The 16,959-nt window shown below is 37.0% G+C and overlaps 7 protein-coding genes across 7 annotated transcripts; 1 reads left to right on the top strand and 6 right to left on the bottom strand.

The window, feature by feature from the left end:
- Positions 1–946: 946 nt before the first annotated feature.
- On the bottom strand, positions 947–2,998 carry RO3G_11570 (uncharacterized protein; the record flags this gene model as incomplete). The annotated part of the gene is made up of 8 exons (XM_067666154.1): positions 947–1,054; positions 1,119–1,261; positions 1,341–1,573; positions 1,706–1,833; positions 1,910–2,075; positions 2,137–2,240; positions 2,314–2,507; positions 2,626–2,998. The coding sequence occupies 8 exons, from the start codon at positions 2,996–2,998 to the stop codon at positions 947–949; spliced, it is 1,449 nt and encodes a 482-aa protein (XP_067522255.1).
- An 823-nt stretch (positions 2,999–3,821) lies between these two features.
- RO3G_11569 (uncharacterized protein) lies at positions 3,822–4,355 on the bottom strand (the record flags this gene model as incomplete). The annotated part of the gene is made up of 2 exons (XM_067666153.1): positions 3,822–4,174; positions 4,328–4,355. 2 exons carry the CDS (start codon positions 4,353–4,355, stop codon positions 3,822–3,824), a joined length of 381 nt encoding a protein of 126 aa, XP_067522254.1.
- A 3,634-nt stretch (positions 4,356–7,989) lies between these two features.
- On the bottom strand, positions 7,990–8,229 carry RO3G_11568 (uncharacterized protein; the record flags this gene model as incomplete). The annotated part of the gene is made up of 1 exon (XM_067666152.1): positions 7,990–8,229. One exon carries the CDS (start codon positions 8,227–8,229, stop codon positions 7,990–7,992), a length of 240 nt encoding a protein of 79 aa, XP_067522253.1.
- A 646-nt stretch (positions 8,230–8,875) lies between these two features.
- RO3G_11567 (uncharacterized protein) lies at positions 8,876–10,976 on the bottom strand (the record flags this gene model as incomplete). The annotated part of the gene is made up of 3 exons (XM_067666151.1): positions 8,876–9,247; positions 9,443–9,903; positions 10,073–10,976. The coding sequence occupies 3 exons, from the start codon at positions 10,974–10,976 to the stop codon at positions 8,876–8,878; spliced, it is 1,737 nt and encodes a 578-aa protein (XP_067522252.1).
- Positions 10,977–11,710: 734 nt separating this feature from the next.
- RO3G_11566 (uncharacterized protein) lies at positions 11,711–12,613 on the bottom strand (the record flags this gene model as incomplete). The annotated part of the gene is made up of 1 exon (XM_067666150.1): positions 11,711–12,613. One exon carries the CDS (start codon positions 12,611–12,613, stop codon positions 11,711–11,713), a length of 903 nt encoding a protein of 300 aa, XP_067522251.1.
- Positions 12,614–13,821: 1,208 nt separating this feature from the next.
- RO3G_11565 (uncharacterized protein) lies at positions 13,822–16,273 on the top strand (the record flags this gene model as incomplete). Its single annotated transcript, XM_067666149.1, has 7 exons — positions 13,822–14,243; positions 14,293–14,376; positions 14,440–14,566; positions 14,615–15,344; positions 15,406–16,040; positions 16,093–16,115; positions 16,210–16,273. 7 exons carry the CDS (start codon positions 13,822–13,824, stop codon positions 16,271–16,273), a joined length of 2,085 nt encoding a protein of 694 aa, XP_067522250.1.
- Positions 16,274–16,561: 288 nt separating this feature from the next.
- On the bottom strand, positions 16,562–16,949 carry RO3G_11564 (uncharacterized protein; the record flags this gene model as incomplete). Its single annotated transcript, XM_067666148.1, has 3 exons — positions 16,562–16,696; positions 16,746–16,867; positions 16,922–16,949. 3 exons carry the CDS (start codon positions 16,947–16,949, stop codon positions 16,562–16,564), a joined length of 285 nt encoding a protein of 94 aa, XP_067522249.1.
- Positions 16,950–16,959: the final 10 nt, after the last annotated feature.

The following is a 16,959-nucleotide window of genomic DNA, read 5'->3' as shown; positions in this document are numbered from 1 at the left end:
TTGTAACTTATAATCAACTAGGCTTGGAGTTGGATGATGTGGGTATGCACGCCTGATGAGACACAATTGCCTCTTGTTTGAAGAGCTTGAATTTCGGGTCTTCTTTGCAGCACATAAGCCTTGCTTAAATGAGCAGCACATGAAGAAAAGGTTGCGTTGGGCCCAATAACATGCTAATTGAACGACTGATCAGTGGAAGAGTGTGATATGATCTGATGAACCCGTTTCGCTACCGTTGGCGCCAGAGTTATAAGAGAACTTGGGAAACAGTATCAGATAGAGCATATCGTCCCAATTGTGAAGTGTAGTGGCGGCGATGTCATGGTTTGGGGCTGTCTTTAGGCTGGAGGTTTTGGGCCTTTGACGATAATAGATGGCACTGCGGATCAGGGTGAATAAATCAACATTTTGGCACAAAAACTTCATCCTTGGTTCACATATGTAACAAACAAGAGAGAAAGAGACTTTATCCTTCAAGAAGACGGCGCTACTTGCTACGCAAATGCTCATGCTCAATGGTGGAAAGAAACGCATTCGACTAGAAGCTTTGAGTACTGGCTTGCGCAAAGTCCAGATCTAAATTTCATTGAGCATATTTGGTGAGCTCTTGAGAGTCATCTTGTTGACAGAAGGATATTAGCAGCAAATGTTCAAGGTTTGAAGATTGTACTACAGGAAGAGTAGGGGAATATTAGAGTTAAACGTGCTACACTTTTGATCGAAAGTATGAAAGGTCGATGCCCGTGGTGGCTCCACAAAGCACTAATAGGCTTATAGTTATTATATTATTAAAGTATACGAGCAAAGCTTTCTTTTCGGTAAAATATCGCTTCCTTAGCTAATGTATTGACTGGGAAATTGTCTTTGCAATATTGAGTCAATTTATCAAGAAAATAGTTCTTTGAAGTCGCACGAATATTTAACATAGTCTCATAAATACAGTTTTTTATTTTTCAAACTTTGTTATGAAAGATGGCTTCATAAACTTAGATAACTCTTCATTCTCCTTCCTATTCCTTCCTTTGTACCTCTCTTCAAAGGAGGCAAATTCTTCCTACACAATTTAAAATAATGTTAGTACAAGTGTTCTATAGTGTGCTTGCCAATGTATAGCATACCTTAACCGCGCCAAATGCCTCAACGATCAAAGAAGTGTTCATCAGCTCTGATTTGTTGCTGACCAACGAGAAACGCTTGACCATAATTGGCATATAGACTCCATCTACCTTCAAAGTCATTCTGAAAAGGGAATAACTAAAACCTAATATAAAAAATACATATTGGATGAAGTGAGTATATTACCGTATTTATGCTATATGTATGGTTGAACTGGCATTTACCCTCACAGAGCAAGCCAAATGAGAGAGGGTTCTTCATCCCCAAAGAAATTTGTCGATCGACCGAGAATTTCATCTCCTTCATCAACTTTACAAAATCGTCCTCTTCTTGATACTTGCTTTCTTTCTCTGGACGTTTTATTTCGATATAAAAAAAATAGACTTCTCTCTTTCTATCCATAATTCCTAGCTTGAAGTCTGGCTTCTTCTTTTGATTTTTTTCTGCAACATCGATCCTAAAAAAAGAAAAACACGGTATAAGTTTAGTCTAACTATGTACATCCTTTTTTATTGACACTTGCACCGAAAAAATTGTGCTTTCTTTGGCATCATTCAAAAGCATAACTTGTAAAATGGGTCATAAGTACTTCATTATGAAGCTTGCTTCCGACTTATTGTTAGGCATCGCTGAGCCAGCAGTAAAACTCTGGGCTATTTTCACCACAATGTCGTCCAGATCTGAAGAGATTGTGAAGGATAGTTGAGCATCCTCATCCTATTTATAGTTTACATATTAAATTTATGATTAGTTCCAGTAATGTTTTCATGAATATCATACCTTTTTAACTTACATCAATCAATGCTTTACAATAAAGCACTGCGTCACCGGAAACTTTAGGTAGTTGAATACCTTTGTAAGCCTCCTTCAATAAAACAATGCCAATTTCTTCATCTAAATAACTTGAAATGCACTTATTCTTATCCGACTTGTCTACCGGAAACACAAACGATAAACTCCTATAGGTGTAGTTCGTTTGAGTATACTATCAATTTTTTTATGAAAATTTACAGAACTTACAGAACTCTCATACGGTTGATATTTTTATTGTTTTCAGCGGCAAGAATACTTTTTCTTCTGAATCTGTCTAGGATTGAAGATACATTAACACTGTCCATAATAAGCTATATAATACAGAAATTTAGTATAAAGTAAAATGTAATTTGTAACAGCATAATAAGCTATACGCATACTTACGGAACTTTGGATTTCCCACATTTTTTGCCCACCGCCGTTGAAATAAGTTAATTTTTTTCTTCTTTTTACTTCAGGTCCAGATAAGGAAGAGTCTGTCTCAACGGATCTTATATGGTAATAATCAATTTTCAGGGATCGAGCCAATAGTGTTTTTTTTTCAATATTATTTAAGAAGAATACTTTCACGTTCGTGTCTAATATTTTGATTGTTATATGAGACATAGATATCTCTATTAGCATTAAAATTGTTAATAGGTGTAGACATAATAGAATAAAAAAGATGCAAATTTCCCTGACCCATTTTGTAACTACCGACGGAGTTCAAACATTCAGGAGTACACAGAAGTGTTTTTGTGTTGCCTTCTGCCGTTTCTTCATCATTAGTAGTACCTGTTGTATAACATACTATCATCTCGCTTTCATCTGCTTCAAGATTCAACTGGCTAACATCAGTAACTTTGTTGTCAAAGTTCCCTGGGAGATTTGGGAGCATTCCATTTAGCTCGGCAACAATCTCCTCTTCCAATGGCAAAGCACTTGTTGGATACTCCACTGGCTCAAAATCACAAATTGTTCTTTCTTTAAATGCCAATATTTTTGTATGCTGCCAGAAGTTTTTTGTTGTTTCTGGTTTTACTTTAAGCCACGCATTAGCTAGAGAAAACATAGCCTGAGCTTGATCCATTTTGTAAACACTCAGATTATCCAACTTTTTACTGATATACAGACATAAAGTACGATCGTATTGCTGGGCTCGGAAGTGTGCCTTAAAGTTGTCAATAATTCCTGTGTATACAAAATATGAATGAGAAAACTGTAAAACAAAAAGATAGCTTATATAGCATTTTATCAACAAATAATAGGCTACCTACATCAAGAACCTGTAGCTTGCTAGTCGTGTTTTTGCTAGGAGAAATAACAATTTAATATTGTTGAGCAGAATTCTTATTTTATGAACGGACGCATTATTCAAAAGAAAAGCAATTTTTCGATTCTGTCTTCCAAAGGCAACATTTAACTTTTTCACGTAGGCTGTGAAAATTTCAGTTGTCATCCAAACATTAGTAGAATAATGATATTCAACTTCATGTTTTTTTCCAATTGCAGTCATGGATAACAAATTAGTTCTTGCTTTAAAACATTTGGGGCTCTTGTCTTGTGCGATAACAGTTGGTTTCCCTTTGTAAGTCCCATCCGAGTTACAGAGCAACCCAACTGTCAGACGAGTGTTACTTTTTTTAGGCCACCAAGCGACTCGAAACACATGGTTCTTCTTGGTGGTTGCTGGTAATATAAACCTGTTTCATCAAAGTTCATGATATCTGTAGGATCACATGGCCCAAGAAGTTCTTCTATCTTCCTCAATTCGTTCTGAATGTTTTCAGAAGCGATGTCTACCGAGGCACTTTCACCATGCATAAGCCTATATTTACTCCAATTCGCTTAAAAAGTTTGGTGAGCCATCCAGAAGATAATGAAATTTCACTTTCAGGGATTCTATACTTTACTCAAGCAATAGGTCTTATATATCGAAGGATTGAGTCTCGATTGACTGGCAGATTGTTATTGTTCATGTCTGCAACAAGTTTTACTACTTCATCATCAAGTTGAGAATAGCGTGTTGTTTTTAGACTTTTGCCATTTTTGACAACATTAGTATTACTATTTAACGTTTCAGCATTTTTGAGAATGTTTGATATAGTCTGTTGGGCAAGTGATTGATCTAAATTGAATTTCTTCATAGCCCATTCACTTAATTCTGTTTGATTAGGCTGGCCAGTAGCTTGTTGATCCAAAAGCTCAATTTTTCGAGAAAGAAAGGCGTACACGCTTATTATTAGACATTTTTTATAGATAGAATCTAAACAAAGAAAAGGACTTTTGTTATGTCATATTTATTCTTATCAAAATTATTTTGAGTCTACGACTCGTACATTATCCTTCCAGCAACTTTGATCAAGTCTTAAGCAAGTTTTGATTTGTCAATGGCCTTACACAATTACCAAATCTATACCAACCGACAGTGGCCTACATGGAAACATGTTGTATAAACATTTCTATAATATAGCTACAATACATATTAAGTGGCTTCAATTTTTTAACAGCTACGAATTTCGATTTAAGAGTGTGTTCTATTTAAGGGTGGATATTCCAAAAATTTTGGCCACTCTTAAATAGAGCGACTACTGTACTCAGGTGCAGAGCTCCAATCTTCACCACCAAAACACAAAGCTAAATACAAGTCCTATGCTCAAGCTGTAACAGCAACTGTGATATCCTTAATGTATGATCACGTTTTGACCCCTCATAGCGATGATTCTTCGAATTTAAATGCTTTGCAAACTAGCATTTTCAGAACGTCTAGAACAAAAGCTGCTTATTTATTTGATATTTCGGCGTGTAAAGAAAAATATACTGATCAACCGAGCATGCTATTGCTCAAGGAACAACATCATCTTGTGGAGCAAGAAATATACTTGCCATCGTGAACCAAATGTCTATGTATCTAAAGCAAGTGGGGACCATCGACCTATTCAAAAAGAATCCAAGAAGATTAGTTGTCCTGCGTGTATCATTGTCGTATCCCAACATACTTTAAACATGATTCATATTCAATTTATAAGAAACCAGAGTAGTGAATGCTTTACAAAGATTTATTACAGTCTTTTCTCTATTATTCGGTTATAACTAATTCCACTCCTTTAACTCAATGCAAGTTTTTAATATAACTCCGGATGCAATGCGACATAAAAACAAATCTACTTAAGAAATAATTATAAAACAGCCCACTTGCATAACCTGGAACAGATCTTTACATTAAAGTTTATTCACGATAGATCTGCAGTTATAATTAATTAAGCCTCCATGAAAAGAATATAAATACCAGATATTACAATATTAAATAAAATATAACTTTTTCAGTCTCGTTGAATTTTAAAGTCTTTTTATTCCTACGAGTTAACACAATCATGATAACTTACTACCGTTCAGACCATCAGTTTGTCATTTTGAACGAAAAAACACGCATAACCATGTTCCTGGATCTTAGCGGATTTAAAATTCATGTCACTTTCAGGCACCCTTAGAAGGAAAATAAAGGCTCTTTTGCAACATGAGCTTTTGAGAAGAGAAATTAGATCTTGTTTGCTTCAAAAAATAGATGAAGATGCTGAAGAGCGAGATAAACTGTTTCATTACGACGATGTTTACAACATTTAGTTGTCTGTTGCAAAGAATATGTTCTAATTCAAAGAAAATGAATATGAATTTCTCAAAGTTTGGGAAGAAAAATTTGCTGCAACCAACTATAAAGTTATTTCTTATTCCATGGAAAACATATTCTATTATGGGATTATTTCTCTATAGCAAATGAGTATTATGGGGGTATCGAAAAGTTTCTCTCTAGATTCAACTTTTGGTACATCTTCAAGAAGCAGTGAGATTTTGTATAACTTAGTAGTAAGACATTTTGACACTGGAAAAGGAGTTCTTGTTGGATACATGATAACCAACGATCAACCCGTAACGCCACTGTTGAACTGGCTGTGATTTTTGAAGAAAAACTGTGCAGTGAGTCCAGGGCAGATCACGGTTGATTGCAGTATCCCTGAATCTGATGCAGTCCGAGCTACTTTTGGTGAAAACTGCCGAATTCAATTGTGCTTGTTTCATGCTGCTTAACTTTGGAGTAGAAGTTTAGCAACAAAAGTTAAGAATAGTCCTAGACAATACAATGCAAAAGTAGTACGTGGCAATATCATGAGCGACTTACGGCCAATTATGTATGAAATTTTCTGTGAAACTGTAGTAGAAAAAGTAAGGATATTCAGAGAAAAATGGACTGCTGAGCAGCCTCAACTTGTTGAATACCTTGAGGATAGATGGCTTGCTTTGAATAAATATAAAAAATGGTCTGCAGCTTATGTTATTGAAGAACGTCAAAATATGAGCACCAACAACTTCATTGAAAGCTAGCATAATCAGCTAAAGTCAGTATATCTTCACAGCACATGCTGCTTTAAGTAATTTTTTTTATTGCCGTAGCTAGAGAAAAAGTGTTATCTAATTAGATTTTAACCTGAATATGAGTATACTAGTGCTGATTTTGAAACGGATAAGGCGATTCAAAAGTCAATTTCAGCTAAACTTTCGGGTTCTACTCTTCTTTGTATTGCTCCTCTTTTGCAGACCGTGATTGAATATGATCGTATTTTGGTATTTTGTAAAGGATCCATTGTTGAATTTGATAGGCGAGAGTTTATAAATAAGGTACTGTGATGATATTGATCTCTTTCGTTCTTTACTCCAGTCCCCTTGACACTGATCAAAACCAGTGATTCCGTATTCCATAAAATTTGTCGTCACTCTGGTGAATCCGAGCGCTTGATTTCATTAGCAGAGTTTAAGCATTGATTGGTTAATGCGTAATTGTTTGTTAAACCCTCTATTCTTTATATATCCTATTTATGACTTTTATAGAAACAATTGGTTCCTCATAAAAATGCATCTATCTATTTAAAGATAGATACTGATTCAATGGCTTTGGTTCACCTTTACGCCTTTTTTTTTTTTTTTTTTTTTTTTTTTTTTGTAGAAGCTAAAATGTTCAGTACGATCGACGAGAGAACAAAAGGAAAAAAGGAAGTAAGGTATGCAAATAGTGATCTGTAACCATTTCCAAGCATTATCTTAATAGGATTGTGGCGCGAATTCAATTACAATCCCTTTCCAGTTCTCTCTTTTTGTATCATTTAGTAACAGCTTCATTCTACATATAAAAAGAGTTTGAATATTTTAAACAAAGTTGATCATTTTTAACTTGTTGCTTTTTTTTTCATTTACATAAATGGTAAAAAAGTCCCTCCCCATCGTGAAATGGGTTAGGACTGCGAAAAAACCCTCCATCGTCCCGTCCTCCAGCCGAAGCCTTTGGCCAGTTAGGTAGTTTTTATTAAAGAAAACCCTCCCGAAGTCAGGCAAAGAAATGCCTATCCTCGCACCTTTCAACTTGCGCCTACGAGTGTTCAGATAGTTCTTTGAATGAAGGGAAAAAAAAAAGCAGGGAATAGAAGCTTTTTTTATACTTTTTTTTTCAGGAGAATTTCTGACTGCTTCTTTTCAAATCATATTTTATTGGTCAATCATTATTACAATATGGACTTGTGATCATTCCTAACAACTACAGGCTATCCTCTTATACATAAACAAAAGGGACTGCCTATTAAAAAAAATTATTGACAATGCCATAATTGGTATAGATTATAATATATAAAATAACTTGGGGAAGGGAAAGGCAGGTTCTTTAAGCAAAGTTTAAAAGAATACAGGAATCCAGTACATGACTTACAAAGTCTAAATTAATGGAGGCGCTACATCTAACCATGTTATATGGTACTTTTTTTAATTTGTTTATTCATATTTTGTTAATTAAATTTGTGGTAATGGTAGAACAACCATATTCAGCAAGGACGCTGAAACAGATTCTTAATCTATTACGTTTAAACATTTACTTTATTTACAAATAAAATTAAAACCCCAAATGGGCGCATGATGACTTAGTTGTCATCGTTTTCGCCCGGGGCAGGTCAAAATAGAATGGGTGGAGGCTAAAAACCCTTTATAGGATCAAGGGTAAAAATGTTGAAGAGAAAGGAATGGTGACACGTGTGAGAAACACTAGCGGGAGACATTGGGAAGCCATTCGAGGAATCTTTGCCCAATATTGGGTGGTGGTGAAGGCGGAATCTTGTCATGGCATAAGTAGTCGAGCTCATGGAGGATGGTACAGATAGTAGGCCATCTGAGGGACCAAGGAAGGGCTGCTTGAAAGGAATGTGGTATTCGATGAGGTAATTTGTTCAGAAGGAAGGGCAGAGGATCTACTATCGTTTCAGGCAATTGTAGTCGGCGGTGCATATTGAGGCAATGGATAGAATGGGACTTTGTAAGTGTCTGTGAAGGATGGAAAGGACATGGTCTGGGTGTACCCCCAGGAAGCCATCCGAGACGCCAACGCACACAGCGATTTCGTTCTATTCTGGTCATTGGTAGCCATAAGATAGGATCCAAGGAAATAATTGGACGACATAGTGAAAGAAGTGTAGAGTTACGGGAGGAGCGATTTTGACAGAGATTGTCTTGTCGGAACTGTAACTGGATCTGTTTTAGAGTTCGCTTGTCTAGGGATTCCAGGTGAGGTAGGCATTTTTTCCATAAAGGTGACTTTGAGAGTGCATACCATTGTGAATGACTATTAGAACGACGGGTTTAGCACAATAAGAGGGAGAGCAGGGTATCTTCTGGAAGCGTAAAGGAGCGAAGAAGGAATTGGGATTGGAGTATGTAAGCACGCTCTTGCATGGAAGGTAGTTTCGTAAGGTTCTTAATCTATTACAGTCACACCAAATAAATTTCCGGACAAAATATTGAAACAAAAAATTTAAAAAATATGGCATGTAAGTTCAAGACCAATTAATACGTGTATACTTAAGCTTGGGATTTCAAGTTTTGAGAAAAGAAAGATTCAAATGTTTATTTAAAAAACATATTCATAAAATGATTCTCAGTATTCTGTTGCGCCGCCTTTAGCTTTGATAACTGCTTCACACCGTCTCTTCATACTTCGAACTAATCGGTCCGCAAACTCATCATCCATTCTTTCCCACTCTTCTCGTAGAGCCACCTTCAATTGCTCCAAGTTTTTGACGGACGATCTTTTTCTTTCAATTCGCCTTTCAAGAGCATTCCAAACATGCTCAATGGGGTTCAAATCAGGGCTTTGAGCAGGCCAGTACTCAAAACCCCTGATTTGGTGGGTCTCCTTCCACCATCGAGCATAACCACCTGTATGATAGGAAGCACCATCCTCTTGGAAGATAAAATCCCTCTCCTGATGCAAGGTAACATTTGTAAACCAAGGATGGAACTTATTGGCCTAAATATTGATATATTTTTCTTGGTCTATGGAACTGGTATCAATAATTTCTAAAGGTCCGAAACCTCCTCCCCAAAAACATCCCCAAACCATAGCACCACCTCCACCCCGCTTGACTGTGGGTATTATATTTCTTTCGTCTTAACGCTCTCCTTCCTTCCTGAGCACTCTTTTTCCGCGTTTACTGCCTTCTACACAAAAGCGCGACTCATCAGACCAAACAACGCTTCTCCATTGGTCTTCCGTCCAATTGAGATGTTCCTTCGCCCAGCGAAGCCTACTTTTGCGGTGTCTTGCAGTCAATCTAGGCTTGTGGGCTGTTCTATACGATTTGAAGTCAAGTCGATCGACATACGATCGAAGAGTTTCTATAGAGACAAAAACATCTAGCTTTGCTAATTCCACATTTATTTCTTTATAAGAGGCAAAAGGATCCTCTCTAATAATCCTGTTCAAGTGCCTTTCAGTTCTTTCATTTATTTTCAATGGGCGTCCTGTTTGCTTGTGAGGCAAAGGGCTGCCATAGTCATCAATCTTGGTTTTTATGTCTTGCACAGTAGACCTGTTCAATCCAACAAGTTCTGCAATCTCTCTAATCGTATGATGTGTTCTAAGAAGATAAACCCCCCCCCATGCTTTACTTTCTTTTGTTTCATCTTCAGATATAATTAAAGGTCGGGTGCAGTCTTTAGAGATTTGAGCAGACATTTTTTTTAATGTATTGATGGATGAGAAAAAGACAAGTTTATTTTGTTATGAGGTTAAAATTATCTTCAATAAATTTCTTTGTCCGAAAATTTATTTGGTGTGATTGTATAAACGTACTTTGGATAATTTGGGCGACAGTCTTGTTGGCAGACGAAATGCTGGATGACAATGCTGCTGCCAATATTTGAAGATTCTGGTTGAGAGATTTGTTCCCCACAATCATGATTTCTTCCTCGTTTTCGTCATCCATGATGCTCTTCAATACTGTCTTGACCTCGCTATTGGGATATTTCAAGTATAGAGATTCCACGTGCGTTCTGTTCAGCACGGATTTCCTGTCAGGTAAAATAATATTCAGGCCGATTTTTTGAAAGAGTTGCGAAGCTATTTTGTTCGAAGAATCGTGATCACCACCGTCGTAATCCACGTAAGTATAAATTGTAAATGGCTTGGATCGCTTGTCATCTGTGAATTCACTTGCAGATCGGCATAGCATATATGTGGAAGGAAGATGAAAAGACGACCGAACTTGACGAGGCTGGTGGAGAAGATCATGTCGGGCGATTTTGTCGGCTGAAGGATTTCTGGCAAGAGCATTGGCCTTGGTGATTGAGTCTTTGTCCAAAAAGATACCTGCATTCTTTCCATCTGGGAGATCGAATGCAGCAGTTATTCCACCTACACTGAGTGGAAGGATGGTATCCACGCGTAAACTTGAAGTGACCAATACATTCATGCTTTTAGAACCAACAACCAACTTTTTGCCTTCAGAGTCATTTAATATGGTAGCCCACGTCTTTGGATACCTGGTATTGATAGGAGGCAAGGATGATGGTGAAGAAAAACCTTTTTTGACTGACACTCTTTCCCTGTGCACGTCCATTGAGCGTGAGCGACCGTAAGCCTCCACAGTATTCAAAATGACTGCTTCTCCTTTGTTATTGATGATGATCGCACCAGCAAGAAGTTGACTGCAAACAAATCGTAATTGAGCAAATGCCTCCCAATCATCGTTTAGCATTTGACAGTTATCAGGTTTCAATTCAGTAAAATGCCGCTTCGACAAAATGTTAGCGTATGGTCCATAATGAGTGATTGATAAAAATCGAGCTTTCATATCGTCAGAATTATTAATTAGCTTGCTGGAGGAAACACTGCCGTCCCATCGTCGTTTTTGGCTTGTTGAAATGTGTCGCAATTCCACATGGTTGTCTACACGATCCGGCTTAATGATTGCAGCAAGGTTTACAGGATGTGTCAATGCAACTTGTTCCACACCAGTGTTATCAATCATTGAAAATGGCTGTAAGTTCATACTATCTAGGATCCAAATAGTCTTGTTTTTTTCCTCGTATGGTTTTCCTGTTTGTCTGCAAGCAGCCAACAGTGCTTCATCAAAGCTTCGTCGCGGACTATTGTGGTTTGTTTCAGGCACTGCTGCCAATGTTGGAGACATGGTTATCACAGGATTCGCTATCTCAGCAGAATTATTTTCTTCGTCGCTTGATGATGCAACTTCGTGACGTAAAAAAAAATCTTTGTTGGTAACGACAAACCTGTTTGTATATTTTAAGTTTTACCTTCAAATGATTGACAATTGCCATTGTACTTGCTGAAATGTTTCCACACAGCCGCACGTGTATTCCAGCTCTTGCAACATATGTGACAAATAATCTTATCTTGCTGATCTCTTTTCAAAGTAAGAGTAATCGAATTCCCTGCAGAATGTATGCAATCAAAAGAAATCATAGAGTTTTACAAACCTTGACGGTCATTATATTTCACAGTCAATGACAAGCAATGATAGTTTCCTTTGTGGTTTTTCAATTGAGAAGCATCTTGAAACGATTTTTTGCACTTATCACAGAGCATATCTTCTATTTGCTTATGGATTGGTGCATTATCCATTATAAAATAGAAGCCTCTCATTTGATCATATTTATCTAAAATACTTAAAGTTTCCTGAATGAGTCGCATATAGTGGCCAGCAGTTGTGCCTTTTGGAACGTCTTCCTTAGAAGCTTCAGGATTTTTTCTTTTTCTACCTTCCTGAACTTTTCTTACTTTTGGATGTTGCTTTGGTACACGAATACTCAAGTTTACCACCCCTACAGATGGTATAGCGCCAAGAATAGTATGTGATGGTGCTTTTGTTGTAGGAGTGGTGATTACTGCCATTTGCCTTCTAGGTGCCCATGCTCTAATTGCCCTCACATTAATATCAAAACCAGCTTCATCAATAAAAATACAGTTTCTTGAAAAATCCATATCTGTATTGCTCCACTTGAAGACCCATTCGTAGCGTTTTTGAACATTTTCTTTGCTTGTTCTTGCCTCAGGCCAGCAAGTAGTTTGTTTCATACTAAGATTGCACTCATCTCTCATAAATTCGTGCACTTTGGACTTTTTAATCTCGAGACCTTCGAACTTGCTTGTGAGCTTCTCGACAGCATCTTGAATGTGTGCATTTGCATTATCGTTAAAAAACTCAATTAGACTTTGTTTATGCTTCTCCTGCAATCTAGACTTCGGTTTGTTTTGGCGATTGATTTTTTTTTCAAGAGTGAAAGTGTCTGGATCCTCCTGTAATTTCTTCCACCAAGTACGCGTAGTACTTTCTTTGACACTAGCTTTTCGGGTAGCAGTAGCAACTGTCATTACATATTGGATCTTAAAATGAAAAAAAAAGCTCTCTTGAAGCAAATGTATATTCCATGTACTTATTTGACGGTTTCGAGTTTAGCTTCATGGTAATATCTTCGCTTTCTTCATACTGCTCTTGATCTGGTAGTGTATTGACTTTTTGTTAAAAATATGAGTCGAGATTAACCAACTGCTTTATAGCAAAAGAATACGGCTTTTCGTCTACAACGTCCATAGCTTCAACGCCATTCTCATCGTAAATGTTTCTTTTACCATCTTTAAAAAAAATACTAGTTTCGACATATTGTATCTTGTTATAAATAAAAAGAACAATGTGAAATCAGTTGCTCGCAATCCGCGAAATTAACTTCAAACAACCGATGATTTTTTTTAGAAAGCCCCCAAATTTATTTTAAAGTTCGTACCATTTTTTTTGTAAAATCCTCACTTTGGCAGTGGGACGACTGTAACTCCATCTTTCGATATGCACCATCGCTTACAAATGCCAGAAACAGTCCAAGGTCCTCTATCGTTCCTTCTCAATAGATTACCAACAAGAATACCATGTTCATCTCACTCCGCCTCTCCATGGTTTATTCGTTGGCCGGTCATTTGTACTATACTTTATGAACTTGATTACCTATTCCATGATAAGGACTAACCGTCTCCGCCATTCCAACCAGGGCAAAGATTCCTCGATTGGCTACCCTCTTCCCCTCACTAGTAACATTCACTTGTTTCCTTCACTCTCCCTCCCATATCTTTTTTACCCTTGATCCCCAAAGGGGTTTTTAGCTTCCATTGAACTTTTTATTGATCTTCCCAGGACGAAAACGATGCAATATTAGACATCATGCGCTCAAAGCGGTCATTAATTTTTATAAATAAAAATCAAAATTTAAACGTATAAGATATCTAAGTCATCTTCATCGAAACCTCGCCTTGTTTTACATAAAAAAATTCAACAGCTTCCAACATGCATATACCAGTAATAAGCAAATTATTTTCACCCTTTTCTCCTAGTTTATTCGTTTGGTCTATATATAATATTTTATTTTTCGAATCAAAACAGGAAAACTATCTCTTTCAATCTATCCACGACAACACTAGCACAATTTTCAAATTTGTGTTACCCCTCTCTCACGTCAAAAGAGTCCTGCACCTCTTTTTTTTTCTTTTTTTTTTCTTTGTTGCTAAAAGGAGGAATGCAACAAGTTTAAGTCATGACTTGTTCTTTTAATCAAAAAGATCTTGCAGATGAATGGGAAGAAGCATACAACACAAAAGTAAACACACGATCCAATAATCACTTCAACGCCATCTTTAGCGATGATGAAGATGATCAAAAACCACTTCGCTTTCAACACACCTTCTTAAAAACAGGCTATATAGACCCCTTATTGAGTTCTTCGACATATCACATCCATCAAGCAGATAATGCACTCTCTACATTAAAGCAAGTGGCTATGGAAGAAGAAGGATGGAAGAAGGCACTCAAACACAAAAGTGGTGTGATAGTCCACATGAAAAATGGGTTACATAAAGGAGACAAGACGCCCATCTTCAAAGGAGAAGCCGTCATCCATGGATTTTCGCCACAAGCTATATTCTATGTGATTGGTATGCGTAAATTATGGGATGAACAGTAAGGATCAATGATAACAATAGTCAGATTAATAATAACTCCTTCAAAGGTATGAAGATGGAAACCTTGTAGAAAATTTAAATGATACAACATCATTAACCTATGAAGTAATGAAATCAACAGCGACAAGCAAGTAAAAGAACAAAAATCGTTGAAATGCTGTTTAAAATTCAACTTTTCCTCATGTATTTCTTAGGTCAAGAGATTTAGCGCTTGTAGAAAAGATTGAATGCACACATAACGGTGCCATTTTATTTGCCTGTACAAGTGTAGAAACGCCAAAGATACCAAAATGCAGTGGAAGAGCCCGTGCAAACATTAAGGTAACTTATCATTTATTAATGGTAAACGATACTTAACTACTTACAAAGTTACAAGGATGGGTCTTGAAACCTATACTTGGAGGTCCTCAGCCATCCACCCAAGTTATATTTGTCATTCAAGAAAACATGAAAGGTTGGATGCCGGGATTTACAAAAAAAACATTAGCAAGACGTCCGTTAGTGATTGCCAAAGTAGCTGAATATCTTGAAAAGAAAGCGGAGCGTATGCGATCACAGACAAAGCAAACAACTCATACAGGGATTAGCAGACGACCCTCTGTCATGAATTATTATCAAAACAACGCTTTGCCTCCTCCTCCTCCTCCACGGCATTTCAACAACAGACCACACAACAACCCTTCTTCATTAACCCCTTCCACTACGGCTATTCGACGAGAACAGTCTACCCCTTATAACCAACAACCTCAACCTAAAAAGCATATCGCATTCGCAGAACAAAAAGTAGAAAAACCAAAATCAACAGTACCAACAAAGCTTGCAAACACGGTCACCTCTCAGTCATTATATCCTCTGAATCGTCATCCCATACAAAAAGTAGAAAGTGTTCAACTTTTAAAAAAGCTGACTGCTTCATATGACTACTGGACGCTTGTAAAGCAAGTAGATGGCACAAAGTATTACAAGTTCATTGCTCCTTTAGATGATGAAGAGAGCACGAGAAGAATACCATTTATAAGAGTAGATGGGGTCATTCATAGCCCATGGACAGCTGAACAACTTTGTTCGATTATTCATTGTTTTGGAGCAAGAGAAATTTGTAAACAAACTTGCTTATTTTATATGCCTTTATATTCAATTATTTTCTTTCTCTTTTGTAGGGGATACATTATTTGAGAAAGGAGAAATGGTTGAACGGTTCAGTCAAAAAGATTATTTGGTTCGTTGGCACTTGCGAGATAATCAATTACACCCTTCTCTCAATACAGACATATCTGCCATCACGACAATAGAAACAGATCCTGTGAATGGTACGGTATATACAGCAGCTGTCAGTGTCAATGATTCTTCCATTCCAGCGGATAAAACTGGAGACCTTATCCGAGCACACATGGACCTCTATGGCTGGATGTTCCGTCCAAATCTAGACGATCAAGGACGCACTGTCTCGGTTGATACCCAGTTTGTATGTAATCTCGATCTCACACGTGCAGTACCCAAAACTCATCTAGAAAAAGTGCTGGATGCCTCCATGCAATCAATTGATAACTTGCAGAAATACTTAAACCAGTATGGATGTCCACCTTATATTCGACGAGTAGCTGGTAAAGTGATGGCAGAATCTTTCAATGCTTTAACAAATGAGTATCGAATGGTCTACACTGTCAAGCATCAGCCCTCAAACTCTTACCGATCCAGAAAAAGACGGGATACGAATCACTGGTGTACTGACATTCGTATTCATAAGGACATGTTTCCTCACGGCTTAGATGTTCATGTCCTGCCTGATAATTTAGTACGATGCGAAGTGCTTGTTAAGCATCAAATGATTAAAATATTTACAATAGACCCGTCTGTGGACGGTAAAGAGGTAACGCTGACGTTAAAACCACTACTGAAAGATGATGATACCTTTGATTATACCACTTATAAATACAATGATACACTTTTTACTTCCATCAAAGAAAAAGAAGAAAAGAAAGAGACAAAGGCTTCTTCAACAGAACAAGCAAATCAGCCATCATCTGAAGAAGTATTAACAAAGCAAGTAGATGAGGATATAAAAATACCTAAAGGTTATTTACTTGTCCCTGAACGTCAGGTATGTATTATCACTATTAATAAAAACAAGGCTAACACATATAGCAGAATAACAATCTCATTGTCATATCCGATGGATTATCGTTTGATGGTCAACAAATATCTATCATATTCATTGCAATGGTCATTTGTTATTATATGGGGAAATTTACTTCTTGTAGTAGCCATTCCTGTTAATTTATTTATGTTGTTTTTTTCTACAAAAAAAAATCATTTTTATGCTGCTTTCTCTTCAATAATATTTAATTTTTGCAAGTTTGAATTGGCTGCAGTCAAAGCATCTTTCTTTTGCTTTTGTCTTAATTCAGCTTGTTTCAATTCTTCAGTCTTAATGCGAGTAATACGAGCAAACTATTCTATAATATTAGTTTTCTATTTTTATTCCAAATATTTGTTTTACCTCTTTGGTGTGGTGAAGACATTCAAGGTAATCATCACGTTGAGAAAGACATTGTTGAGGAAGATCAGCAGAAGCATAGCACTTGTTAAATTCTTGCCAAAAGTGGAAGCATCGACCACGACCTAGTCAAAGGTAAATAAGTTGAAATACGGGATATTTATTTGCGTAAACATTACCACCGTCTAAACCGAAACCGGATGCCATGTTTTATTGT

This window comes from Rhizopus delemar, genomic scaffold (assembly GCF_000149305.1).
Source record: "Rhizopus delemar RA 99-880 supercont3.9 genomic scaffold, whole genome shotgun sequence".
Taxonomy (NCBI): Eukaryota; Fungi; Mucoromycota; class Mucoromycetes; order Mucorales; family Rhizopodaceae; genus Rhizopus; species Rhizopus delemar.
The sequence above is the reverse complement of the archived record's forward strand: the minus strand, read 5'-3'. Positions and strand labels throughout refer to the sequence as shown.